General features: G+C 40.0%; 1 protein-coding gene across 1 annotated transcript in view; it reads left to right on the forward strand.

Annotated features, from left to right (window-relative positions):
* Maob (monoamine oxidase B) overlaps positions 1-26,659 on the forward strand; it is a 106,205-nt gene extending 79,546 nt beyond the window's left edge. Inside the window, exons 7-15 of the mRNA XM_013030861.1 lie at positions 1,031-1,180; positions 2,735-2,894; positions 9,260-9,356; positions 13,281-13,334; positions 19,184-19,241; positions 20,372-20,469; positions 24,164-24,275; positions 24,841-24,903; positions 26,059-26,659. Coding sequence (XP_012886315.1) covers positions 1,031-1,180; positions 2,735-2,894; positions 9,260-9,356; positions 13,281-13,334; positions 19,184-19,241; positions 20,372-20,469; positions 24,164-24,275; positions 24,841-24,903; positions 26,059-26,211 — 945 coding nt within the window. The 3' untranslated portion in view covers positions 26,212-26,659. The remainder of the gene's footprint in view (positions 1-1,030; positions 1,181-2,734; positions 2,895-9,259; positions 9,357-13,280; positions 13,335-19,183; positions 19,242-20,371; positions 20,470-24,163; positions 24,276-24,840; positions 24,904-26,058) is intronic.
* Positions 26,660-27,521: the final 862 nt, after the last annotated feature.

Here is a 27,521-nt window from a genome sequence, read left to right on the forward strand (position 1 = left end):
CTTCTTCTTCTTCTTCTTCTTCTTCTTCTTCTTCTTCTTCTTCTTCTTCTTCTTCTTCTTCTTCTTCTTCTCCTTTCTCTCCTTCTTCTTCCTCTTCCTTTTCTTCCTCTTCCTCTACCTCTACCTCTTCCTTTTCTTCTTTACCCCAAACCTATTTGAAATAATATTTTAAATAGTCTTTTAAATTAATGGATCTGGAAATCAAGGGGAAGGAGGCAGTCAGTTCAAAGGTGAACATAGCCAGGTAGAACATTTGGAAGCTTTGGGAGTATGTGGTTACACCAAGATGAAATGACCTCAGTCATTAGAACAGCAGTGTATGCTGAGCAGCCTGCAGTAGAGATGAGGCTACCCTGGGGCAAGATGTGGCACTGAGGCAAGGTGATTCTGAGCTGGAGTCATCTGGCAAGCTTTAGGTTTGCTCAGCCAAGTGATGGCCAAGCTCCAACTCCAGATAGTGTGTCCCCAGGCTAGCATCTTAATGAAAGAATAGAACTCAGAGCAGGGTGATAACAATCTAGGTGAGGGATAAGGTCATTCTGAGGATGTCCAGCAGAGGTTGGAGCCTTGGAACCTGCAAGAATCTCATTGTAAAGATGACTTAGAAAACCTACTAATTTTTAAAATTTTAATTTTATTGTCAAGGTGATATACAGAGGGGTTACAGTTACATATGTATTGTAGTGAGTACATTTGTTGTTGAACTTGTTACCTCATCCCTCATTTTTCTGGTACTTTTCCTCCCCTACCCCATTCTCCTTCACCAAGTTGTATAGTTCATTTATAACATAATGTCTTGTGAGTATTACAGTTGCATTGGTTCGCCCTTTGTCCTTTGGCTCACCATTTTGTTGTTCCCCTTCCCTAACTCAGAAAACCTATTAATTTTGTCACTAGAAGACTGCTGAAAGATAAGAGACCCAACAGTAAAATGGCTTATCTTTTCTCTGAGATATATAATATAGGAATGGGTGACTAATGACCATCTGTGTATTCCCCATCCACCTCTGAATCCTTGTTTTATTTACAGGAGAGGAAATTTGTGGGTGGATCTGGTCAAGTAAGTGAGCGAATAATGGACCTCCTTGGGGACCGAGTGAAGCTAGAAAGACCAGTGATCCGCATTGACCAGACAGGAGAGAAAGTCATTGTGGAGACTCTAAACCATGAAGTGTATGAGGTAAGCAATACCCTTAAACTGGAGGAAGAAACCAGACTCCCATAGGTAACCAAAGCTTATGTACAGACAAGAATATTCCAGAACTTATAGATCTTTGCCAAAGTTACCTGTGTCTGAAAGAAAGAAAAAAAGTCTGAGGATACTTGGGAGAAGGTCAATTACCATAATATATTAGGCTCTTCTTATATAGTTAAAAACCTAAAGGAAATACGTATTTGAGAAATGTCAAGCACCTCCCACATATCTGGAATTATTCTAAGGGTTGGATAAATAGCAGTGGAAAAAAACAAACAAACAAACAAAAAGATGCCACTCTCTGTCCTCCATTACAGGAGAGAGGCCATAATCAAATACTCAGTGTGAGGAAAAGAAAGAGGAGTTAGAATCAGAGGTAACTGAAGTCTATAACATGTATGACTTTTTGAGGAATTTGGCTTTGACTTCAAGCATGATGGGATGTTAATGGAGGTTTTAAACTAGGAAACAAACAATAAGGTTTCTTTAGGTTTTAATGGGATCCTCCTGGCTTTTGTAATTTAAATTTTATTGTAAAGGTGATTTACAGAGGGGTTACAGTTACATAAACAAAGGCAATAAGTACATTTCTTTTTGCACAGTGTTACCCCTCCCTCATTTTCTCTCATTTCCCCTCCCCTGTGTACCTTCCCCCTCAAGTTGTAAGTTCACTTCCAATATAATGTCTAGTGCATTTCACTGTTGCACTGGTTTACCCTTTGTACCACCATTTCTGTGATTCCCCTTCCCTTCCCCAAATCAGATAATCTTACATACAAGACAAAGGGCACAGAAATAAAAAAATAGTGGCAACAGGAAATAAACCAAAGGAAAAAAAAGAAAGAAAAACAAGATAACTGCAAACAATACAATGAAAAAACCTCTTGTTTCCATTTCTTGGAGTTCATTTCAATAAGCATCATTTTATATGGTCATATGCACATAGCTATGGAGCCATTGTGATCCTCTCCTAAGAATATCCTCCTTTGTTCTTCCTGTGTGATGCTTAGAGTTATGTTTTATTAATCATGTCCCAGTTTAATTATTTGTCTTTTGCTATCCATTGGATTAATTTGTAGGTTTATAGACATGGTTTAGTTATTACAAATGAGGGAAAACATGCAGCCTATATTTCTTTGGGTCTGGCTTTACATCACTTAATACAATTTTTTCCAGGTCTGTCCATTTCCTCAGAAATGGGTCAATGTCATTCTTTCTGATGGAAGTATAGAATTCCATTGTGGATATGTATGACATTTTCTTGATCCATTCCTCTTCTGAGAGACATCTGGGTTGATTCCATATTTTATCTATGTTAAATAATGCTGTGATGAACATGGTTGTGCTGGTGGCATTAGTACAGGCTGGTTTGTTGTGATTTGGGTAAATGCCCAGGTGTGGGATTGGTGCATCCTAGGGGAGTTCTGTGTTTAGTTTTTTGAGGAACCCCCATGCTGCTTTCCAGAGAGAGAAAGAGAATCATTAGGAAAAAGTAAAACAGCAGACCAATGACTTTCAACCACACTGCTTTTCTTTCAGGCTAACTATGTAATTAGTGCTATTCCTCCCATTCTGGGCATGAAGATCCACTTCAATCCTCCTCTGCCAATGATGAGAAATCAGCTGATCACTCGGGTGCCTTTGGGTTCTGTCATCAAATGCATGGTTTATTATAAAGATCCCTTCTGGAAGAAAAAAGGTAAGTAGTTTTCTGATACAAAGACTGTCAAAAGAAGGTCCAAACGTCTATTCGTTTGGAGCTATTTCTATTTAGAATTCTGGATATAAAATGTTTGGTCTAGGTTTTAACTATATTTCTAACAAATCAAGTATATTAGAGGCTAGGTATAGTGATATACATCTATAATCTTAGCTCCAAAGACAGTGACGGTAGGAGGTCAACCTGCACAAAAGTACAATATCCTCCCTGAAAACAAACTAAAAGAAAAAGAGCTGAGAGCTTGGATCAGTGGTAGAGCAACTGCTTAGCAAGAACAAGACTGTTCAAAGCACAGAATTAACTTACCTTGGAATATGCCCAACTATTATTTTTAATAATTCACTAGAAAGCTTATTTAATCCTCTCACCAAATCCTGTGAGAATAGGTGATTACATTTTCAAATACTTGTTTCAAAAGCATGCATTACTTAAAGCCATTTACAAAGATGAGGATTTAGGTTGGAGGTGTGGTTCAGTGATCGTATACTTGCCAAATGTGCACACACACACATGCACACACACAAACACACAATGATGATTCTGGGAATTTCTAGAGTGCCTCCTGTTAGTGTCAGAATTCTACTATGCTAAATAAGATTCATTTCTTTATCCATATATAGTCATCAGGTGTCCTACTATTCCAGGTCAGTGAGCACACAGGAATGAATACCCACTAGAAGTACTGGATTCTGCAGTGATGTTGAAGATCACTTCTGCTTAATACTTTAGTCTCTGGCTACATGTGTCTACTGAACTCTGGCTACATGTGTCTACTGAACATTTGCAATACAGCTAGTGACACCAAGGGACCGATTTTTTTTTCACTTCATTTCATGTTAACTGCTTTAAATGTAAATGTAGGTGGCTGAGTGGGGCTAATAGAAGCAACATCCGATAGCACAGGTTATAGGAGGATGTGGCTCAAGGGATAAAGTGCCTGGCTAGCAAGTGTCAGGCTCTGAGTTCAAGCCTCAGCACTGCCAAAAGAATCTGTATATGTTTCAGCTGTTTTTCTCTTCCAACTAAATTATCATATATATATATATATATATACATACATATATGTGTATATATACATATGTATATGTATATATGTACACATATATACATATTTACATGTATATGTATATATGCATATATACATAGGATTTTTCATTCTGTTCTTCATACTTCTGAAAAAATGTATTTTTATAACTATAAAACATACAAAGCAGACTTTTATTTTGACAGTACTGGAGTTTGAATTTAGACTTCCATGCTTGTTAGACAGGTACTCTATTGTTGAACTATGCTTCCAGCACTTTATTCTGGTTACTTTGAGATTGGATCTCACTTTTTGCCCAGCCATATGCCTGAATATTGACCCAGCAATGACAGATGCACACCACCAAACAGCTTCTCCCATCAAGATAAGAGTATAGTAGCTGGGCATTGATGGTACATTCCTATAATCCTAGGTATTCGGGAGACTGAGATCTGAGGCCTGAGGTTTGAAACCAGCCTTGGCAAACAAATTCATGAGACCCGTATCTCCAATTAACCATCAAAAAGCTGGAGGTAGAGGCATGGCTCAAGAGATAGTGAGTGAAAAAAGCTGAGCATGAGCTTGAGGACCAAGTTTCAAGCCTTACTACTGGCACATCCACATGAAAATAGATGAAATATAGTGAATATTTTTACCTGGGCTGGCCTGGCACTATGATCCTTCTGATCTCAGCTTCTCATAGTTGTGATAACAGGTGCATGCCACTATACCCAGCTATTGGTTGAGAAGGGGTATCATGAACTTTTTCTCAGGTTGGCCTTGAACTGCAATCTTCCCAATCACAGGCTCCTGAGATAGCATGAGCCACCATGCCAAACAGATTTTTTGAAAAGCTGAAATTAAAATCTAAAAATTTCTATCATTTTTCCTGTTGTTTGAACATACAATTTTGGTGTACACACCCTGCTGTAAAGGCATTATTTTTTGCCATGCTGATTCTGGGGCTTGAACTCCAGGCTTTGTTATTTTTCCTGAGCTGCTTCTTTTTTTTCTTAAGGCTAGGGCTCTACCACTTGAGCCACACCTCCATTTTTTGGCTTTTTGGTAGTTTATTGGAGATGAGTATCTCATAGACTTTCCTGCCTAGGCTAGTTTCAAACAACAATCCTCAGATCTCAGCCTCCTGTGTAGCTCAATTACAGCCACCGCTGCCCAGCTATAGATTTATATTATGCAGTTATACACTATTTTAGTCATTACAGCTATATTGTATATTTTCATATTTGGTGGGACAATTTCTCATATTTTACTTATTTTGTCTTTAGTTACCCTCAACTGTTCTTCCACACACTACGCATAGAAAGCTCCTGTTAAATTCTTTTATTCTGAATCTCCCTCTTCATCAATTTCCACAGCTACAATATCTTTTCTGTTCTCTCACATGATGTTCCTTAGTGCTTATTGGGAGGTTTCCCTACTTGATGATCATTGTCTTTTTTGTTCCTTCTGGTTGCTTGCTTGTATCTACTTTTATCTTTGCCTTTACCTCTTAAGTGACACAATAGAAATTCCAAGAATGATGCAAGGTCCCATCTGACTTGGCTATGGCATTTTTTAAATCTGTTTCTCCAAGTGCATCTACATGGCTGAGACCACCATTGCTCTGGGAAAGAAGCGTCTCTAGGGGGCCTCTATCGGAAAATGGTACCTCCACCCTGCCCACCTGGCATCTGAGGCTCATTCCATATCCTGCCAATGGAGCCTTCCATAATCAGCATGAGCCCACCCTTCTCCCCTTGTCCTGTTGGTCTCTTCTTTTCCTCGTCTGCTTAGAATAAGTGATTCCTGACCTTGTTTTTCTGCCAGTGTTAGCTAGAACTTGAACTAAGGGCCTGGGCATTATCCCTGAGCATTTTTGCTTAAGACTAATGGCTCTACCATTGAGCCACAGTTCCACTTCCAGCTTTTTAGTAGTTAATTGGAGATAAGAGTGTCATGGACTTTCCTGTCCTAGCTACCTTTGAACCAGGATCCTCAAATCTCAGCCTTTTGAGTAGCTAGGATCACAGGTGTGAACCACCAGTGCCTGGCATAGGTTCTATATGTTGTTCGTTTGTTGTTTGCTTCTTTGTTTAACAGACATGACACATTTCTTCTTTAGTCTCTTCTCACCTGAGAGGCATGCAAGTGTCTCTGTGGTGAGTAGGTGGCTGGGGCATTGATTCTTTCAGGAGCATGCTGAGGAGGGATATGGGAGAAGCCATATGGGTGATTTAAGCCTCTGATGTGTCTGCTCATACACAAGTACACACAAAAGATGGGGAGCTGTGTGCCTCCAAAGTTTTTCCAATTTTGAGATCATCTTATTAGCTTTGCTCCATAACATTTGTTCCAGAATCTTCCACCACAATTTTGTTTAAACAACCTTACATTTGCAAGTAAAAGTGGAACAAAAGGAGGTGTGTACTGCAGCAGGATATTATTAGAGCATTTTACATTCTAGCTTGACATTTTCAACCCTTTCTCTGTTACAGTCTTGGTGAAATCACAGATAAAAGCACGCCCCCCCCATAGCCATGGAGGTGTTGAATTGGTTCCAGGACCCCCATGGAAAACAAATAACCTGGATGCTCAAGTGCCTTAGATAAAATAGTATAGCATTTGCATAAATCCTATCTACATCACCTCATACACTTTAGATCATTTCTAGATGACAGAATATCTGCTAATGCACTGTCAATGCTGTGGCAATAGCTGTTCCTGTGCTCTTTAAGGAACCACAACTAGCAAATGGGCTGGACATGTTTGGAACACATGTCCTTCACAAACATTGGGTATTCAATCTTTCTCTTTCTAAAAAAATATTATAAAAGTGATGTACAGAGGAGTTACAGTTACATAAGTCGAGTAATGATGACATTTCTTTTTGAACAGTGTCATTCCCTCCCTTGTTTTCTCCCAGTTGTTCCCTCCAGACTCCTCCTTCCCCACAAGTTGTAGAGTTCATTTTCAACATAGTGTCTAGTGAGTATCATTGCTGCATTTGTTCACCATTTGGTCCACCATTTATGTGTCTTAATCTCAGTCTTCCTCTTGACAAGTATTTTCAACTCACAGTTGTTTTGAATCTACACGTGCAGAACTTGCAGATGTTGGGGACAACTGCATTTTCTTCAAGAGAGGGAAGGGGAAAGCACTTTTTGTTTTTTGGGTCTGGTTGTGGGCCTGAACTCTGGGCCTGGGCGCTGTCCCTCAGCTCTTCAGCTCAAGGCTAGCACTCTACCACTTGAACCACAGTGCCACTTCTGGCTTTTTCCCCCCTGCTTATGTGGTGCTGAGGAATCAAACCCAGGGCTTCATGCATGTGAGGAAGCACTCTACCACTAAGCCAATTTCTCAGTCCTTAATTTTTTATATTTAAGTCGTTATACAAAAGGGATTCAATTCAGCCTATCAATTTGTGAATATAGTGCATCCTGAGCCATGTCACCCCTTTTATCATTTTCCCTCCATCTGCCCCAAGCCTACCCATCCCATTAAGTTACTTCATTCCACTTTCATATATGTACACTGACTATTATGATTGCTTTTGCTCACCTTTCCTCTCCTTTTATCTGCATCCTAATTATTCTTTTTTTCTTTGTTGCTATCCTTTTTTTATTGTGAAAATACCGTACAGAGAGGTTACAGTTACATGGGCAAGATAATGAGTACATTTCTTATCAAGCATTGTTGCCTCCTCCTTTGTTTCCCCTTACCATCCCTTCCCATCTCCCCACCCCCACCCCCACTCCCTTCTTCTTCCCCCCTGCCCCCCCTGTACCAAAGTTGTAAAGTTCATTTTTCAACATAATGTCTTGTACATTTCATTGTTGCAATGGGTCCACCTATATCCCTATTTAAACAATTTGTTTTTTCCTTCCCCTCCACAAATTATACCAACATCAAATACAGTGAAAACAGGGGTTATACCGTGGGGTAGGGGCATACAAAGCAACAAAGAAATCATCTTATAAATATGTTAGAAACAATAGCGAGAAAGAAAAAAATGTGTGAGTCCCTATCTTGGGGTTCATTTCACCTAATATCAACTTATTTGACCTTTTCTGCTTGTCTCAGACATATACTAGTTTTTGCAAATGAGGGCAACCATGGGACCTATGTTTCTTTGGGCCTGGCTTACTTCACTTAATGTAATTTTTTCCAAGTCTTTCCATTTCCTAACAAATGGGGCAATATCATTCTTTCTGATGGAGGCATAGAATTCCATTCTGTATATATACCAGATTTTCTTGATCCATTCATCTACTGAGGGGCATCTGGGTTGGCTCCATATCTTAGCTATAGTAAATAATGCTGCAATAAACATAGTTGTGCTGGAAGCTTTAGTATGGTCTTGTTTGTGATCATTTGGGTAAATGCCCCAAATGCATCCTAATTATTCTTGAGAGGAAATATTCTTAAGAGATCATGTTTGAGTTGTGGGTTTGAGACTCTATGGATTTTGGTTATCCATGTTCTTTCTGCCCTATTTTCAGACAGTCAAAAATATTTTAAATAAAACAAGAGTCAGGTGTAATTAGTGTACATTTGTACTCTCAGCTATGGGGAAGTTGAAGCAAGGTCACTTCAGCCAGGAGTTTGGGACAACATATTGAGATCCTGTTTGTAAAATTTATTTAAACAGTATAACTGGATTTTCATAAAACACAAACATCTAGTACTTTATATTTTGCAGAATGGATGAGTATTCCCACTGAACATTATTTTGTTGTTTACTTATTTACTTATCATGCTCTTACTTAAGGCTTAAATTATTTAAGGCTTAAATTCAGGGCCTATTACTTGGCTTTTTCACTTGCAGTTGGTACTCAAGCTTCCAGCCTGAGTTTTTGCTGATTAGTTAGAAATGGAATCTCAGACTTTTTTGCCCATGCTGTCTTTGAACTTCCATCATCTGGATCTCAACCTCCTGAGTAGCTAGAATTACAAGCCTGAGCCACCAAAGCCCAGGTTACATTATCTCTTTTATTCTGATTTCTTGTGAATAAAGAAATATGGGATACAAGTATTAACAGCAAGGAAAAATAGATTTCATTAACTGAAATTGACAGTATCACATGGTCCTATAACTGGTAAAGAAGGGCTCATGTGGTTTGATTCCCCCCTCACACCCCCCACAAACATTGGCTAATCAATCTTCTTAATATCCCTTTGGTTTGCTATCATAAGTTTAGAATATAATATTTGATGGCATTCTATATTAATCTTTGAGATTCTCCAATTGAAAACAGTGCTTCATTGCAAGGATAGTGGGATAGGATGATAAACAAACTTCTCCATTTTAACCTTCTCCAAGATTTCTGTGGAACCATGGTCATCGAAGGAGAGGATGCACCAATTGCCTACACCCTGGATGATACCAAACCTGATGGAAGCTGTGCTGCTATAATGGGGTAAGACGTAATGACTGTATTCATGGTTGGCAAGATACTGAAACATTGGTAACTTCATCCCAAACTTTGTGAAATAAATTTATTCAGTGATAGTCCTTTCCAGATCCAGCCAAAGAAACCTTTTTATTTGATTGAGAAAATACCATTCAGAGGAGTTACAATTACATAAGCAAGGTAATAAGTACATTTCTTATCAAGCATTATTGCCTCCTCCTTTGTTTCCCCTTACCATCCCTTACCACTCCCTCCCATCCCCCTGCCACACCCCCCTCCTGCACCAAAGTTGTAAAGTTCGTTTTTCAACATAACATCTTGTACATCTCATTGTTGCAATGGGTCCACCTGTATCCCTATTTAAACAATTTGTTTATAACCTTCCCCTCCACAAATTATACCAACATCAAATACAGTGAAAGTAGGGGTTATACCGTGGGGGAGGGACATATAAAACAACAAAGAAATCACCTTATAAATATGTTAGAAACAATAGCAAAAAAGAAAAGCCATTTGAGTCCTTATCTTGGGGTTCATTTCACTTAACATCAACTTGTCTGACCATTTCTGCTTGTCTCAGATGTATACTAGTTGTTGCAAATGAGTGAAACCATGGGACCTATGTTTCTTTGGGCCTGGCTGAATCTCCTTGAAAAAGAGCAGGAAGATAAACCCCAATCCAGTAGACAGAAAGAAATAATTAAAATGAAATCAGAATTAAACTAATTAGAATTCAAAAGAACCATAGAGGCTGGGAAGGTGGCTCAGTGGTAGAGCGCTTGCCTTGCATGCGAGGCCCTGGGTTAGATTCCTCAGCCCGACATAAGCAAAAAGAAAAAAGCCGGAAGTGGTGCTGTGGCTCAAGTGGTAGAGTGCTAGCCTTGAGCTGAAGAGCTGAGGGATAGCGCCCAGGCCCAGAGTTCAAGCCCATGACCGGACTCCCTCACACAAAAAAAGAACCATAGAAAGAATCAACAAAACAAAGAGTTGGTTCTTCAAAAAAATTAACAAAATTGACAGATCCTTAGCAAATCTTACCAGAAAAAGAAGAGAACCCACCCAAATAAATAAACTCAGAGCTGAGAATGGAAACATCACCAAAGAAACAAACAAGATTCAGAACATTAGAAGGGAATACTTCTCAAACCCTTCTGCTAATGAGTACATTTCTTATCAAGCATTGTTGCCTCCTCCTTTGTTTTTCTCCTACCATCCAATCCCTCCCACCTCCTCGACTACACTCCTCCCTGCCCCCCGCCTAAATTGTAAAGTTCGTTTTTTGACATAGCATCTTGTACATCTCATTGTTGCAATGGACCAACCTGTATCCCTATTTAAATAATTTTCCCCTCCCTTCCCCAAATTATGCAAACATCAAATACAGTGAAAATAAGGGTTATACAATAGGGGAGGGACATACAAAGCAACAAAAAAAATCACATGGTACCTTATAAATATGTTAGAAACAATAGCAAGAAAGAAAAAATCACTTGACTTAACATCATCTTATCTGACCTTTTCTGCTTGTCCTAGACATATACTAGTTATTGCAAATAAGGGAAACCATGGGACTTATGTTTCTTTGGGCCTGGCTTACTTCACTTAATAGAATTTTGTTCAAGTCTTTCCATTTCCTAACAAATCGGGCAATGCCATTCTTTCTGATGGAGGCATAGAATTCCATTGTATATATGTACCACATTTTCTTGATCCATTCATCTACTGAGGGGCATCTGGGTTGGTTCCATATCTTAGGTATGGTAAATAATAAATCCCCCAACAACAAATCCTCAAAGAAACTACTGCCCAATAAATAAGTGGGCTAAAGATTTAAAGAGAAACTTCTCTGAAGAGGAAATAAGAGTAGCCAACAGACACATGAAGAAATGCTCAACCTCTCTAGCCATAAAAGAAATGCAAATCCAAACAACATTGAGATCCCACCTCACCGCAGTTAGAATGGCTAGAATCTAGAACTCTAATAACAACAGATGCTGGAGGGGATGTGGACAGAAGGGAACCCCACTGCTTTGTTGGTGGGAGTGTAAACTTGTTCAACCACTTTGGAAAGTAGCATAGAGGTTCCTCAAAATACTCCACATAGAGCTTCCCTATGCCCTAGCAATCCCACTTTTGGGCATTTACCCGAATGATCACAAACAAGACCATACTAAAACTACCAGCACAACTATATTTATCACAGCAAAGAAACATTCTTATTGCTTCTTTTTCTCAATGTCTTTATCTAGAGAACAAGTAGAATTCCCTAAAATTAAAAAAAATTGTTTCAGTTTTTTCTTGATATTTATTTCTAGGGCAGGTATATTTTGATGAACCCTCCTTTGGTGAAACACAATACTAAGAACTTTCTTAGGTTGTTTTCCTAAGAGAGTTTCTTGTAGAGGTAATGTGGCTATCAGTGTTGTCTTAGTCTTTTTGTGTTGCTGTAATATAGTACCTGAGACTAATAAAGAAAAGAGGTTAATTGTAGCTCACAATTTTGTAAGTCTAAGTTCATGATGCCAGTATCTTCTTGGCTTCTGGTCAGGGCCTCATGCTGTTTCATGCATAGTGGAAAAATAGAAGTGATCATGTGCAAGAGAGGACAAAAGAGAGCAACTAGAGGAAGCCAAACCAGCTCTGTAACAACCCATACTAGCAAGAGCCACTCCACAGTTGCTTTAAGTATATTAATCCTTCCACATGGACAGATCCCTCCAAACCCTATATGTCTCTTAAAGGTCCCCCCACCTCTCAATACCACCATTGGGAATTGAATTGCATCATGAGTTTTAGTAGGGATAAATATTCCAAATCATAGAAAGAATGATTTATGTGCAATACTGATATTTTCTAAGATTCACAGGAAGAAACCAAGTCCAGCTTTATCCACACCTTGGCAGGAAAGAACTGAACAGATGGAGGATGTCTTGAGGGCCAGTACTGACCCCAAAAGATGCTGGAGAAGCTAAAACTAAGATGATCACTAGGACATGTGTGTGTTTATCTCATAATAAACCAAGAGGCTAGGCACCAGGGGCTTACATCTGTAATCTTAGCTACTTAGGAGACAGATCTGAGGATCTTGGTTCAAATCCAGCCTACCCAGGAAATTCTGTAAGACTTATTTCCAACTTACCAGCAAAAATCTAGAAGTAGAGGTGTGTCTCAAGTGGTAAAGTGCCAACCTTGAGTGACAAAAGCTCAGGGATGGTGCCAAGGCCCTGAGTTCAAGCCCCATCCATTACAGGCAATTTTTTAAATTAAAAAATAAACCAAGAAAACAACAGGAAGTTGAAAAACATCATGGGGCTAGAAAATCATCAGAAATGAGAAGATGGAAGCTCAGGAGATGCCCAGAGAAGGCAGATCCAATGAGAAAGGACCAAATGGAATGGGAGCTCAGATGCAGCCTTCCCTGGCCATGAGACCCAGGGCTCCTTTATATCAGCTACCAGCCTGATGAGGGCAAGAGACTAAGTCATGTTGTTATCACAACAGGAATCATAGCTAGGCCTATAGTAAACAGTCCCCTGAGTCCCCAAAGCCAGAGGTGTTCTTCAGTGTCAGGAGGGCAACATGGAAATGGTAAAAGTGGAGGATGGGAAGATGGTTTAGTTGTAGATTGCTTGCCTCGCATGCATGAGGCTCTGGGTTTGATTCCTCAGCCCCACATATGCAGAAAAAGCAGGAAGTGGAGCTGTGGCTCAAGTGGTAGAGTGCTAGCCTTGAGCAGAAGAGCTGAGGGACACTGCCCAGGCCCATAGTTCAGCTCCCACAACCGACAAAAAAATAATAAGCTAATGTAGAAATTACTTCTTCTGGCTAATTTTTAACATTGTACACTGGGCAGCTGAGTAGCTATAGAAATGAGAGCAGGATGAAAAGAAAACATTAATTTCTCCCCCTTTTCTCTTTTGTGTGTTTTAGATTTATCCTTGCTCACAAAGCCCGAAAACTGGCCCGCTTAACCAAGGAAGAAAGGTAACCAAAAAGTGCTTCCTCTCCCTTCCCTCTCCCCTTCTCTCCCTCATTTCCTTCCTTCCTTCCTTCCTTCCCTCCCTCCCCCTCTCCTTCCTCCCTTCCTCCTTTCTTTATTCCTTCCTTCTGTCCTTCCCTCCTTTTCCTTCCTTTCTTCCTTTCCTCCCTCCCTCCTTCCCCTTCCCTCCTTTCTTTATTCCTTCCTTCCTTCTCTCCTTCCCTCCTTTTCCTTCATTTCTTCCTTCCTTCACTCCCTCCCTCCTTCTATCTACCCCATTCTCCTTCCTTCTCTCCTTCCTTCCTTCCTTCCTTTCCTACCTTCCTTTGTTCTCTTACTTCCTCCTCCCCCTTCTTTTCTGTTTCTTTTTTCCTTCCTCCCTCCTCTTCTTTCCTTTCTCCCTCCTTCTATCCCTCTCACCCTCCATCCCTCCTTCCTTCCTACCTTCCTTTATTCCATACCTCCTACCTTCCTTCCTTTCTCCTTCCTTCCTTGCTTTCTTCCTTTCTTCTTAGCCTACTTGCTTGTCTCACAATTTTGTTTAGTTCTGAGCTTGCCAAATGCCTGCAAACACATGCACTGCGCATACTATGTCTGTTAAATTAATTATGAGTCTCCTATAAAGGTGCAGGGCTGATAACTGAGCAACCAAGTATTTGTTAATATTTATTGAGTTTATTGTACAAATGATACCATGTTAAGAATGCAGAGACTGTGGAAATGGATTTACCCCAGACAGTAAAAACTGACTTGTGCAGGAGATAAGCAGGTAAACAAATTACTGAGTCAGTGAGCAGCACATGGGTGAGGCATAGCAATTAGAGATTATAGTTGCAGAAGGACTGATTTCTATAGAAGTGACAATCTCTTCTGGCAATTAGTATTAATTTAAACTGCAAGTTCTATATTTCCACATCACTACTGAATCCTTATCAACTAAGAGCCCTAAAGGGTGTTATGGTATATGTCCTCCCTTCTATCAGATATGATCTTCCTTGACCACTGCCACCACCACATGGGGCCTGGAATATGAACATTTGCTCAGAACACACAGCTAAAGATGTTTTGCTAAGATAAAAAAAATCACAAAGGTTAGGAATGCTTGGTCCTCAAATGCTTGGTCCATTGCTGGATCTCCAGTGCCTAGAGCAAATGGGCTCTTTTTTTCCCAATATTTACATTTATTTCCCATCTTTTTTTAAATTTTTTATTGTGAAAATACTGTGCAGAGGGGTTACAATTACATGGGCAAGATTGAGTACATTTCTTATCAAGCATTGTAGCCTCCTCTTTTGTTTACCCTTCCCATCCCTTCCCAGCCTCCCCCCCCCCAACCACCAAAGTTGTAAAGTTTGTTTTCGACATGACAACTTGTACTTCTCATTGTTGCAATGGGTCCACCTGTATCCTTATTTAAACGACTTGTTTTCCTCCTTCCCCTCCACAAATTATATCGACATCAAATACAGTGAAAGCAGGGGTTATACTGTGGGGGAGGGACATACAAAGCAACAAAGAAATAATCTTATAAATGTGTTAGAAACACATTCATGAAAGAAAAAAACATTTAAATACATATGGTAGGGTTCATTTTCCTAACATCACCTTATCTGACCTTTTCTGCTTGACTCATACTAGATATTGCAGATAAGGGAGACCATGGGACCTATGTTTCTTTGGGCCTGGCTTACTTCACTTAATAGCATTTTGTCCAAATCTTTCCATTTCCTAACAAATGGGGCAATGTCATTCCTTCTGATGGAGGCATAGAATTCCATTGTGTATATATGCCACATTTTCTTGATCCATTCATCTACTGAGGAGCATCTGGGTTAGTTCCATATCTTAGCTATGGTAAATAATGCTGCAATAAACATAGTTGTGCTGGTAGCTTTAGTGTGGTCTTATTTGTAAACATTTGGCTCTATGTGGAGTCTTTTGAGGAACCTCCATGCTACTTTCCAAAGTGGTTGAACAAGTTTACACTCCCACCAACAATGAAGTAAGGTTCTCTTCTGTCCACATCCGTTCCAGCATCTGTTGTTCTTAGAGTTCTTGATTTTTGCCATTCTAACTGGAGTGAGGTGGTATCTCAATGTTGTTTTGATTTGCATTTCTTTTATGGCTACAGAGGTTGAGCATTTCTTCATGTGTCTATTGGCCATCCTTCTTTCTTCTTCAGAGAAGTTTCTCTTTAAGTCTTTATCCCACTTATTTATTGGGCAGTTGTTTCTTTGAGGATTTGTTGTTGGGGGATTTAATTTTTTGAGTTCCAAGTATATTTCAGATATGAGACCCTTGTCTGTTGTATGGCTAGGGAAGATTTTCTCCCAATCCGTAGGCATTCTATTGATCTGCTAGCTATGTCCTTTGCCATGCAGAAGCTCTGCAACTTCATGCAATCCCCAAATGGGCTTTTTATACTAAAAAATTATATGTTCTTTTATGAAGTACCTTTTTGTTGAATGTAATTTAAAGTGATCAATTTTGAGAATTCAAAATCTCCTTATGTGTTTGCTTCTATATCTAAATTTAAATTTTATTTCACAACTCTGCCTAATTGTTCTTCTGCTATGTCAAGTTATTTCATTTATGTAAAGGGGTTGTTATAGCCAGGAGAAGAAAAAATCAGGCATGTTTTGATGGTATTGAGGTTTGAACTCATGGTCATGTACCTGTTAGGCAGTTATTTCAAATATTTTTTAATAGAAAGAGTTCCTGCAGCTGGGACGTGGTAGCTCATGCCTATACTCCCAGCTTCTGAGAATTCTGAGATCTGGAGAGTCTCAGTTCAAAGCAATCCCAGAAAGAAAGTTTGTAAGACTTCATCTGTAATTAATCAGTAAAATGCTGGACTAGAGACATGACTCAAATAGTAGAACTCTAGTTGAGCAAGCAAGGTCAACAAGATTCCAAGATCATGAGGTCAAGCCCTGGACTAACATTACACACACACACACACACACACACACACACACACACACGCACGCACGCACGCACACACACACACATACATGGGGTCAGGGGAGAGTGAGTTCCTGAGTTTCTGGATTTAAAGCATGCTAATAATAACAGTAATACTCTCTCTATATACACACACACACACACAGACATATATATTGTACTATTGTACATATGTGTGTGTGTGTATATTCAAACTTGTGGGCAGGAAGAATCTGGGGGAAAGCAAAAGAAGGGGTAACTTTGTCCAAAAAAAGAAATGCACACATTACCTGAATTGTGAAATGGTAAACCCTCTGCATAACATCTTAATAAAACAGTAAGATTATATTTTAATATATAGATAGATAGATATTCAATATTCCCTTTAGTATTACTATTCTATGAAAAGAGACTTGAAATAACAGTGTATATTTATTGAAATAGAGTTGTCTAATCTTACCTTAATTGAGTAATTGACTTTTTTTTTTTGGTCAGTTGAGGGGCTTGAACTCTAGCCTGGGTTCTGTCCCTGACCTCTTCAGCTCAAGGTGAGTGCTCTACCACTTGAGCCACAACACCACTTCTGGTTTTCTGTTGGTTAAGTGGAGTTAAGAGTCTCATGGAATATCCTGTCTGGGCTGGCTTTGAACCATGATCCACAGATCTCAGCCTCCTGATTAGCGAGGATTACAGCTAATTGACACATCTTATTTGACTATAATTGTTATCATCTAATACCCCAAATAGACTTTACAGCTACAAATTTATTGTTCATTTTTTTAGTCCAACTATTGGGTTTGGAAATTTATATCACAGTTTCTCAAATCTGAGAATCATTCAGAAGGGTTGTATCAACACAGCTGATTCTTTCTTTCTTTCTTTCTTTCTTTCTTTCTTTCTTTTTTTCTTTCCTTCCTTCCTTCCTTCCTCCCTCCCTCCCTCTCTCCCTCCCTCTCTCTCTCTCTTTCTTTTCTTTCTTTCTTCCTTTATATATATATTTATATTATTGTAAAGATACTGTACAGAAGTATTACAGTTTCATGAGTAATGTAATGAGTTCATTTCCTATTGAGCATTGTTACCTCCTCCTTTGTTTTCCCCCATCATTCCTTCCCTCCCCTCCTTCCCAAGTCCTCCCTCCCCCCACCCCTGACATTGTAAAGTTCGTTTTCAATGTAATGTCTTGTACATCTCACTGGTACAATAGGTCAACCTGTATCCTTATTTCAGAATTTTGTTATTTCCCTTCCCCTCCCCAAATTAGAAAAATGTATATACAAGATGCAGGGCACTGGAATCAAATACAGTAAAAACAGGAGTTACACCATGGGGGAAGAACATAAAAAAGAAACCAAAAAATCACATACTACATTATAAGTACATTAAAAACAACAAACCCTTTGTGTTCTTATCTTGGGGTTCAATTCGCTTAGCATCATCATATATATGGTCATATGTATATAGTTTTTTACCTTTTCTTCCTGTCCTAGACTTATACTAGTTATTGCAAATAAGGGAAACCATGGGACCTATGTTTCTTTGGGTCTGGCTTAACTTCACTTAATATAATTTCTTCCAAGTCTTTCCATTTCATAACAAATGGGATGGTGTCATTCTTTCTGATGGAGGCATATATATATATAGGTATATATATGTATATACCTATATATATATATGTATATATAGGTATATATATATACATATATATATGTATATATATATGTATATATATGTATATATAGGTATATACATATATATGTATATATGTATATATATGTATATATAGGTATATATAGGTATATATATATGTATATATATGTATATATATATAGGTATATATAGGTATATACATATATGTGTATATATGTACACACACACACACACACACATATCACATTTTCTTGATCCATTCATTTACTGAGGGGCATCTGGGTTGGTTCCATATCTTAGCTATGGTGAATAATGCTTTGATAAACATAGTTGTTCTGGTAGCTTTAGCATGGCCTTCTTTGTGATCATTTGGGTAAATGCCCCAAAGTGGGATTGCTTGGTCATAGCAGACCTCTATGTTGAGTCTTTTTTTTGGGGGGGGTCCGGTCGTGGGCCTGAACTCTGGGCCTGGGCGCTGTCCCTCAGCTCTTCAGCTCAAGGCTAGCACTCTACCACTTGAGCCACAGCACCACTTCCGGCTTTTTTTTCTGCTTATGTGGTGCTGAGGAATCGAACTCAGGGCCTCATGCATGCAAGGCAAGCGCTCTATAACTGATCACCTTCCCAGCCCCTATGTTGAGTCTTTTGAGGAACCTCCATACTGCTTTCCAGAGTGGTTGAACAAGTTTACACTCCCACCAACAATGCAGTAGGGTTCCCTTTTGGCCACATCCCCTCCAGCATCTGTTGTTGTTAGATTTATTGGTTCTAGCCATTCTAACTGGGGTGAGGTGGAATCTCAATGTTGTTTTGATTTGCATTTCTTTTATGGCTAGAGAGGTTGAGCATTTCTTCATGTGTCTATTGGTGATTCTTATTTCCTCTTCAGAGAAGTCTCTCATTAAGTCTTTAGCCCATTTATTAATTCTGGTGTAGAGTGATATATAAGGATCTAGCTTTAGTTTTCTACAGGTATTTATCCAATGTTGAAAGCACCATTTAATGAAGAGGCTTCTTTTCTTCCATTCTATGTTTTTAGCTCCCTTATCCAAGATCAGGTAGCTATAGGTCTGTGGCTTCATTTCTGGGCCTTCAGTTCTATTTTATTGGTCTGCACATCTGTTCTTATGCCAGTACCAAGCTGTTTTGATTACTATGACTTTGTAGTAGAGTTGGAAGGGAATAGGTATATTTCACATTTCACTTTTTCTTTCTTTCCTTTCTTTCCATCATCTCCAATCTTCTCATTTTTTTCCCCTAGGTTAAAGAAGCTTTGTGAGCTCTATGCCAAAGTTCTAGGCTCAGAAGAAGCTCTGCAGGTAAGGCACTTCTTGACTTTTTCCTGGGTGGGAAGATAGATCTTGTGTTGCCTGAAGGTATGGTGGGAACAGGTATGTTTGTGCACACAGGGCCTTATGCTCAGGTTTTTGCTGCTAGACTCATAGCATCTGCTGACAGGGCAGGCACTGGTTATTCTGGAGCCAGGGCAGGTCAGTCACATTGTACCATGCTGTGGTGCTACTCTGGCCCTTGATTTCAGAGCTCTACTTGGAGCTGGACATTGAGACACTCTGCCTCTAGTTCTGTCAAGGAGTAAAAAAGAGGGTGCATATGCTATCCATGGGAGATTCCTAGATCCTAGCATCCAAGATGAGAATCTCAGGTGGGCACTGGTGCCTCATGGCTGTAATCCTAGCTACTGGGAAGAAAGCTGAGATCTGAGGATTATGGTTCGAAACCAGTCTTGGCAGGAAAATCTGTGAGACTATTGTCTCCAATTAACTTCCCCCAAAAGTTGGAAGTAAAGTTGTAGGTCTAGTGGTAAGTGGTAGCTTTGAGCAAAAGAAACTCAGAGACAGCGTCCATGCCCTGAGTTCAAGCCCTAGGACCACTGTGTGCACAGACACATCAAAGATAAATGTCTCATTTTTGTACATAAAATACCACTCAATCCATCCACGGCTGGTAAAAACAGGAATGACCTGATCTTCCCCTCCTGGATAACCCCTTCTCTGCCTTGTCTTTCCTTGAAACTTAGGGATCAAAGGAAGACTAGTTGATAATGTCCAGCAACCAGCAGAGTTTCTTAGAACTTTTGACAGTAGCCTGGAGGGAAAAAACCAACAAGCTGAATGTGGTGGGTCATACCTATAATCCCAGATCCCAGATCCTTGGAGGTAGGATAAGGATCTGAGACTTGCCTAGGCAAAAGTTCATGACACTATATGAAATACATACTAAAGTCAATGGGGAAGTACTGAGGTTTAGGGCTCACAGCTGGTATTCTACTCCTTGAGCCATGCCTCTAGCTCTGCTTTTTGCTGGTTATTTTAGGTGAAATCTTTCTGACTTTACTGCTCAGTCTATAAAATATACTGGACTATGATTTATTCTTCACTAGGAATCTTTCTTTGCCTCTCCCTTAGACTTTTGTCCCTTTGTTTTGCAGCCAGTGCATTATGAGGAGAAGAACTGGTGTGAGGAACAGTATTCTGGGGGCTGCTACACCACGTATTTCCCACCTGGGATCATGACACAGTATGGAAGGTAGAGTAAATGTATACTTTGATCCAAAATCCAAACCCTCAATAGGTTCTTGTGATTTGGCTTTTCTCTCTGGTTTATGGTAAAAGAAAAGGAAAGAAAGAAGAAAGGAAAGAAAGAAAGAGAGAGAGAAAGAGAGAGAGAGAGAGAAAGGGGGAAGGAAGGAAGGAGGAGGAGGAGGAGAAGAAGAAGGAGGAGGATGAGGAGGAGGTAGAAGAAGAGGAGGAGGAAAACAAAGAGAGAGAGAGAGAGAGGAGAGAGAGATCTCAAATTTCACTATGGCTTTTCAGGATTTTCAGGACTCTTGAGAATGGAGTTATTATAAATCTGCTCCCTGGTACTGCTTCTCATTCATCATCCCTCTGCAGGAAGGAACCCCAATCCTTAAAACCAATAAAGGTTGCTTAAGAAGAGCAATTTAGACACCAAAGGGGTTACTTCCATTGTTAGAAGAATGTCCTTAGACATTGCTGCCCTGGGCACACCAGTATGGGCATAACATTGGGAAAGCAAGAAAAATTCTAGCCAGGCTGTAAGAAGACTTAGGTTCCATTCTGACTGCCACAACCAAATTTGCCATGGTAGACAAGCTCATTTTCCTTAACATACTGATGAGAAAACACAAGATCTATACAGTGGGCAATGATAAGTACATAGGGTCAGAACAAGTGTTACTTTTTAACTACTTAATTGAGGTATAATTATATACTATACAAATAGCCCCCTCAAAGGGCAAGTCACTAATGTCCAGTTCATTGTATTACATGACAATCGCAAGCCTGAGTTAATGATCCGAGGTATTCAAAGTGATCCACAAAGCAATAATTTAATGCCAAGAACTCCATATCAACAAAACAGGAAATATACAGTGAGTGAGAGGAGCTTGGGAGTACACTGCAAATGGGGTGTGTAAATGGGAGTGGTCATCCATCTCTCAAAAAAAACCAGATGAAACATTAAAACCTGATTTTCAGAAGAAGTATAATGGATTTGCTCAACACGTTCCTTATCTTACTGCAGATGGCAAAATACCATCCAAGAGAACGTTCTGGGGCCAAAGTGTACTACCTGATAAGCTAATGGGCTATTGCCAAGTGTTAGATATGCTGAATGTGGAGTACATCAATCACTGTTTTACCCAGATGCTTAGTGCCAACTGTTTACCAAGGACTATGTTGGACACTTTCATGTCAAGTACAGCACTCTGTACTGGGAGCAAACAGGATTGTCGTTGGTGCTGATTTGGTTCCTGTAAGCAGAATCTGAAATGATATATCATCCTTGAGATGAACAGCTTGGAAAGGGAGGGAAAGGAAGTTAGAATGCTCAGAGGTAAACGTTAAGAGGGTGATAGAGTCTCAGTAAAGGCTGAATCTGGCTCCCTAAGGAGCCCTGGAACTAGAATGGTGGTCTCAAGAGTGGTCTCAAAGGCTGAGAATGTGGCTTATATGGTAGAGTGCTTGCCTAGGATGCATGAAGCCCTGGGTTCGATTCTTCAATACTACATAAGCAGAAAAGGCTGGAAGTGGCGCTGTGGCTCAAGTGGTAGAGTGCTAGCATTGAGCAAAAGAAGGTCAGCTCCTGAGTTCAAGTCCCAGGACTGGCAAAAAAAGAGTGGTCTTAAAATAAGGCTTAGGGGGTCAGGTCTTTATAGATCCATGATGATCTATCACTGAAGGTGCCTGCTCTTGGGAGAGAAGTATGATCTTGGTGAGGTTGTTAGCTGCAGTGAGGGGCAGTCTTCAAAGAGGGTCAACAGGATGGGGAGGTGGCTTAGTGGTAGAGTGCTTGTTTACCATGCATGAAGCCCTGAGTTCTATTCCTCAGTACCACATAAGCAAAAAAAGCCAGACGTTGTGCTGTGGCTCACGTGGTAGAGTGCTAGCATTGAGCAAAAGAACCTTAGGGACGGTGCCAAGGAGGCCGTGAGTTCAAGCCCCAGGATTGGCAAAAGTAAAGAGAGCCAACATCAAAAGGCCATCTTCCAGTGACCTTCCTAGCACCTGGAATAAGTCTTTCATTATTAAAGAGGCCTGGATGGTGCATCACAGTGTCCACAATATCCACACAGTCTTATCAGCAACATGGTGAGCAAAATTGGTGTGGTGAAGATGAAGGTACCTTGATGAATAATTGGCACCCCAAAAATGGACACTGTTACAATTTGATACAGTGAAACTCAATCTTAGGGTACTTATTGGCAAAAAGCCATAAGACTCATGAATTTGTTCAATATTACTGATAAAGAGCCAAATGTAATGTTGCATGTCTATAATCCCAGCATTTAGAAGGCTGGGACAGGTAGATTGTGAGTTTGAGGCCAGCCTGGGTTATATAGTGAGACTCTGCTTCAAAAAAAGTTATGATCATTTCAGTGGCGAATTTAAACTGTGTAAATCCTTAGGCTAACTCACAGTCCAACAAAAATGACTACCAGGAAATGAATGCTCAAAAGATAGGGTGTGTATGGAGTCAAGGGGTGAGGAGTAGAAAAATGGGGAAGAATACAGTCATAAAACTCAATGCATAACTACAAAATTAAGAAAATTGAGAGCAGGGGTAAGGTTGAGAGGAATTGGGGAGAACAAAAACGGGGTGCCATTGATCAAGATGCCTTGTATTCATACACTGCTTTGTTGAATGGCAACTTTTTGTACAGTATAAAGATAATAAAAATATAACTTAAAATGTTATAGATGGAAACAATCTTAGAAATCATTATTAGATCACCCTCTTTAAGAAATTAGGGAACTGGGTGCTCGTGGCTCATGCCTGTACTCCTAGCTACTCAGAAGGCTGATATCTGAGGATCACGGTTCAAAGCCAGTCCAGGCAGTAAAGTCTGTGAGACTCTTGTCTCCAATCAAGCACCAGAAAACAGGAAGTGGCACTGTGGCTCAGGTGGTAGAGTGCTAGCCTTGAGCTGAAGAGCTCAGGGATAGTATTCAGGCCCAGAGTTCAAGACCCATGACCGACAAAAGAGAGAGAGAGAGAGAGAGAGAGGTGGGGGGAACAGAGCTCAATGAAAAGTGAATAAATACAATTTGAATAGTAGAATAAATAGATGGGAATTGGGCACACATCTTAGCATGTCCAGAGCTGATACTTCATTCAGATGAAACAAATACATAATTGGAATCCATCAATGTCAGGTCCTTTATCTATGAAGTATTGGGGCTGGAATGGACTGTAGCTTTTGTTGGGCTAATTTTACTTGGTTTTTGATTAGAACCGAAAAGAACTGTAACTTTGCCGATTGTCCTTTTTCAAATGCAATGCAACTAATTGTCATTTTAGTCATCTTTTAGTTTATACAGAATAGGGCTAGAGAAGAATTAATGTTAGCAACAATTTCATATGATATTTGGGTTTATAATAGCTATTCAAAATGCTACTTGGTAATGATCCATTTCCATTTATAAAGTATAAGACATGAATGTATGATTTTATATGAATGTATATCCAATCAGATCATAGTATAAAGCAAAAATTTAGCAATATATGATCTTTGGTTAAATTCACATTACCACTTTTATTGGAAAACAAAAATCACACACGAGCTGGAGGAGCCAGCTCTGTGAATCATTATTCCACAGTTGACAGAGTTCTCCATAAAGTTTTGAACTTGAAGGAACTGACTAGCCATGGATCTTTTGGGACAGGTTGCTAGCTGCATGACTTTGCTTTTTGTCCCTAGGGTTCTGCGCCAGCCAGTGGGCAAGATTTTCTTCGCGGGCACTGAGACTGCCACACACTGGAGTGGCTACATGGAGGGAGCTGTGGAGGCTGGAGAGAGGGCTGCTCGAGAGGTAGGGCCCAAGATTAGGGGCTCTGGGGAAGAATACTACTCATGGTCCTGAACAGATTAACAGTATCTGAGATCCTGGATGACAATTCCCCAGGACCCTCAGCTAAAGACCCAGGAGACACCATTATAATGGCATTTAGAGGTGAAGGGAACATTTTAACCCAACAGCAATAATGAAAAAAAAGATCTGACGTATCACCTAAGGTTAAAATAAAAGAGTACATGAAATTATACTTGAGAGATAGCTTGGGTCTGTATTGTATGATCAAACATGTTTACATTAGGACTCAGAATTGATTATCTCTCTTGGAAATCCCTCTGTTCTCCTGTCCTATTAAGTCATGTTCACGTTTTCCAAACTTTACAGTGAGGTCAATAGTCAGAACCTCTTGTACCATAGCTAAAAGACCTTTTTGAGTCTTTTAAAGGTCAAGTAGACTCTTGGTCTTTACCTTGTTATTTTTGATGGTTATCCCAAGAGACAGTCACTTACTCCCTTCTTTAAAGAGTAAATTAGAAGATAGGACCTGTGTTGCTTCTCACTGAGGTATACTCTTTTGTTTCAGATCTTGCATGCCATGGGAAAGATTCCAGAAGATGAAATCTGGCAGCTAGAACCAGAGTCTGTGGTAGGTTACATTTCTTAAATGTAGACATCTTTCCTCAAAATCAGTGTTTTGCAAGGATACATTTGTATCAATTCCACATCCCTTTCCTTAAGTGATTTGACCCATGACTATTTAAATGGGTGCTATGAGTGAAGGCAGGGGTGAGAGGTTTGGTTGAACTCAGTAGAGTCTGAAGGTGTTGCTCAGTGGTAGAGTGCTCTCTTAACATGCCCGAGTCTTAACATGTCTGATGTCCTGGGTCCCATCCTCAGTAACACACACACACACCTAAAATATTCAATGAATGTCTGTTGAATAAATATCTGACTTGATGAATCTCAATAGTAGTTAGAGGGAAAAAGAAAACTACATTATCTCCTGTGTGAGGCAAAGGGATGGAATAAATCTTGGGACTTATTTAGATTAAAAATCCATTCTCAATATGCTTATCATGTTTGTAATAAAAGCCCAGGAAATTTCCCCTGGCTAAAAGGAAAGGTACACAGCAGACAGAGTGAAAAACTGCTGTAGCAGACAAGAGTCTAAAACATCAAAGTGACACACATGGTTGGCTTATGCTTGTAATACTAGCTACTCAGAAGACTGAGATCTGAGGCTCCTTATTCAAATCTAGCTTAAATCTGTGAGACACTTAACCAGCAAAAAAGCAGAAGTGAGGTGTGGCTCAAGTGTTAGAACACCAGCCAGAGACTAGCCCTGACACTCTAAAATCATCCTCCTCCACCTTCTGCTAGAGATGGAGCTATGGGCTGGGGAAAAACCTTCATTTATTTTCTCAACAAATATTTGTGACAGATGTGTGCCCACAATTGGCTTTGTAGTCAGAAACACACTCTTGGGGCTCCAGGACAGGTGGGGGAAGATACATACCCCCATCCCCCTCCCCCGCCAAAGTTCAAGTGTAATAGAGACAACATACCAAAGGACAATGTAAAACTAAGGGGCCATCTCAAACTAAGGGGGGTTGCAAAATGGCTGAGATGAAGTAAAGGACCCAGTGGAAAAGAGGGGAGAGCAATTTCACTGAAGGAATGTCAGGTTTAATAGCCTAGAGGTTGGGGAGAATGGGTCTCTGTAAGGGAAGTAGGGGAAATACAGACTTTCTGGAATAATCCTCATAAATCCTATGTTAACATAAATGTTCTCTGAACCTAGGATGTCCCTGCACTGCCTATCACCACTACCTTCCTGGAGAGACATTTGCCTTCTGTGCCAGGCCTGCTAAGGCTGATCGGATTCTCCACCATTTTTTCAGCAGCAGCTCTGGGCTTCCTGGTCTACAAAAAGGGGCTGCTTCTGCGCATCTAAGGAGACCCATGTGAAACCATAACCTTCTTGTACTCTACTTGGGATTTGGGCCTGGGAAAAGGATTACAATAAAATTCATTGAAGTCATAAAGCATGCAGAGTAAAGTCGGGGAATCATGGGGATAGGTCAGAACACAAGAGATACAGTATCTCCTTCTTCATGCTGGTACCTGGTTAGCATCCCTTACCTGCCTTGCCATTCCCAAGTTCACTGCCCTCAGAATCTTGTCCCCTCCTTGCTGCACACATGACTTTTTTCACATGTCTGTGGCCTTGTGCTTGTCCTTTACTCCTACATACAATATCTTCACCTCCCTGATTTTGCTACACTTGACTGTAGAGCTTTGTATTGTTATAGCCAGAAGACCTTAGACATCATCTAGATCTCACCTTTTATTTTTATATTTTTTGGTTGGTAGTGAGGCTTGAAATCAGGGACTAGGTGCTGTCCCTGAGCTGTTTCTAGTGCTCTACCACTTTGAATCACAGTTCTACTTCTGGTTTTCTGGTGGTTAATTGGAGATGAGTCTCATGGACTTCTCTACCCAGGCTGGTTTTGAATCATGATCCTCAGACCTCAACCTCCTTGGAGTACCTAGGAGTATAGATGTGAGCCACTGGAGCTCTTTATTTTACAGTTGAGTAGACTGAAGAAATTCAACACCCAAAGTACACAATAAAACACTGGCATATGGGTGGGTAAAACACAAGTTCAGTGCTTTTTCCTCCTTCCTGGATGCAGTCCTCAACTGCTTTTCTCCACCCCTACCACAGTCACTGATGTGTCTCTTTGTGGCTTCACACCATACTAAGGCTTTCCTGTGCTCAAATGTTATTCAGTATATGTCCTTATGTCTTGTAGTCTGCATAGTGTATCTGATTTTAGTTGTTTTGAGAGTGGGAAACTGCTGTCTTGCTTTTCTTCTGAATCTCACATGATGTCTCAATACAAAGGTCAATAAACACTTGAGTAATTAAAAATAAAGCTGATTGACCAGATGTCTGCTGTCTTTTATCTTTTTTTTATTTTTTTGTGAAAATACTGTATAGAGGGGTTACAATTACATGGGCAAGATAATTAGTACATTTTTTATCAAGCATTGTAGACTCCTCCTTTGTTTCCCCTTCCCATCCTCTCCTGGCCCCCCACCCAATCCTCCCTCCCCCACCAAAGATGTAAAGTTCATTTTTCAACATAACGACTTGTACATCTCATTGTTGCAATGGGTCCACCTGTATCCCTATTTAAACGATTTGTTTTTACCCTTCCCCTCCACAAATTATACCAACATCAAATACAGTGAAAGCAG

The sequence above is a fragment of the Dipodomys ordii genome, unplaced genomic scaffold (assembly GCF_000151885.1).
Source record: "Dipodomys ordii isolate 6190 unplaced genomic scaffold, Dord_2.0 Scaffold134, whole genome shotgun sequence".
In the NCBI taxonomy this organism is placed as follows: domain Eukaryota; kingdom Metazoa; phylum Chordata; class Mammalia; order Rodentia; family Heteromyidae; genus Dipodomys; species Dipodomys ordii.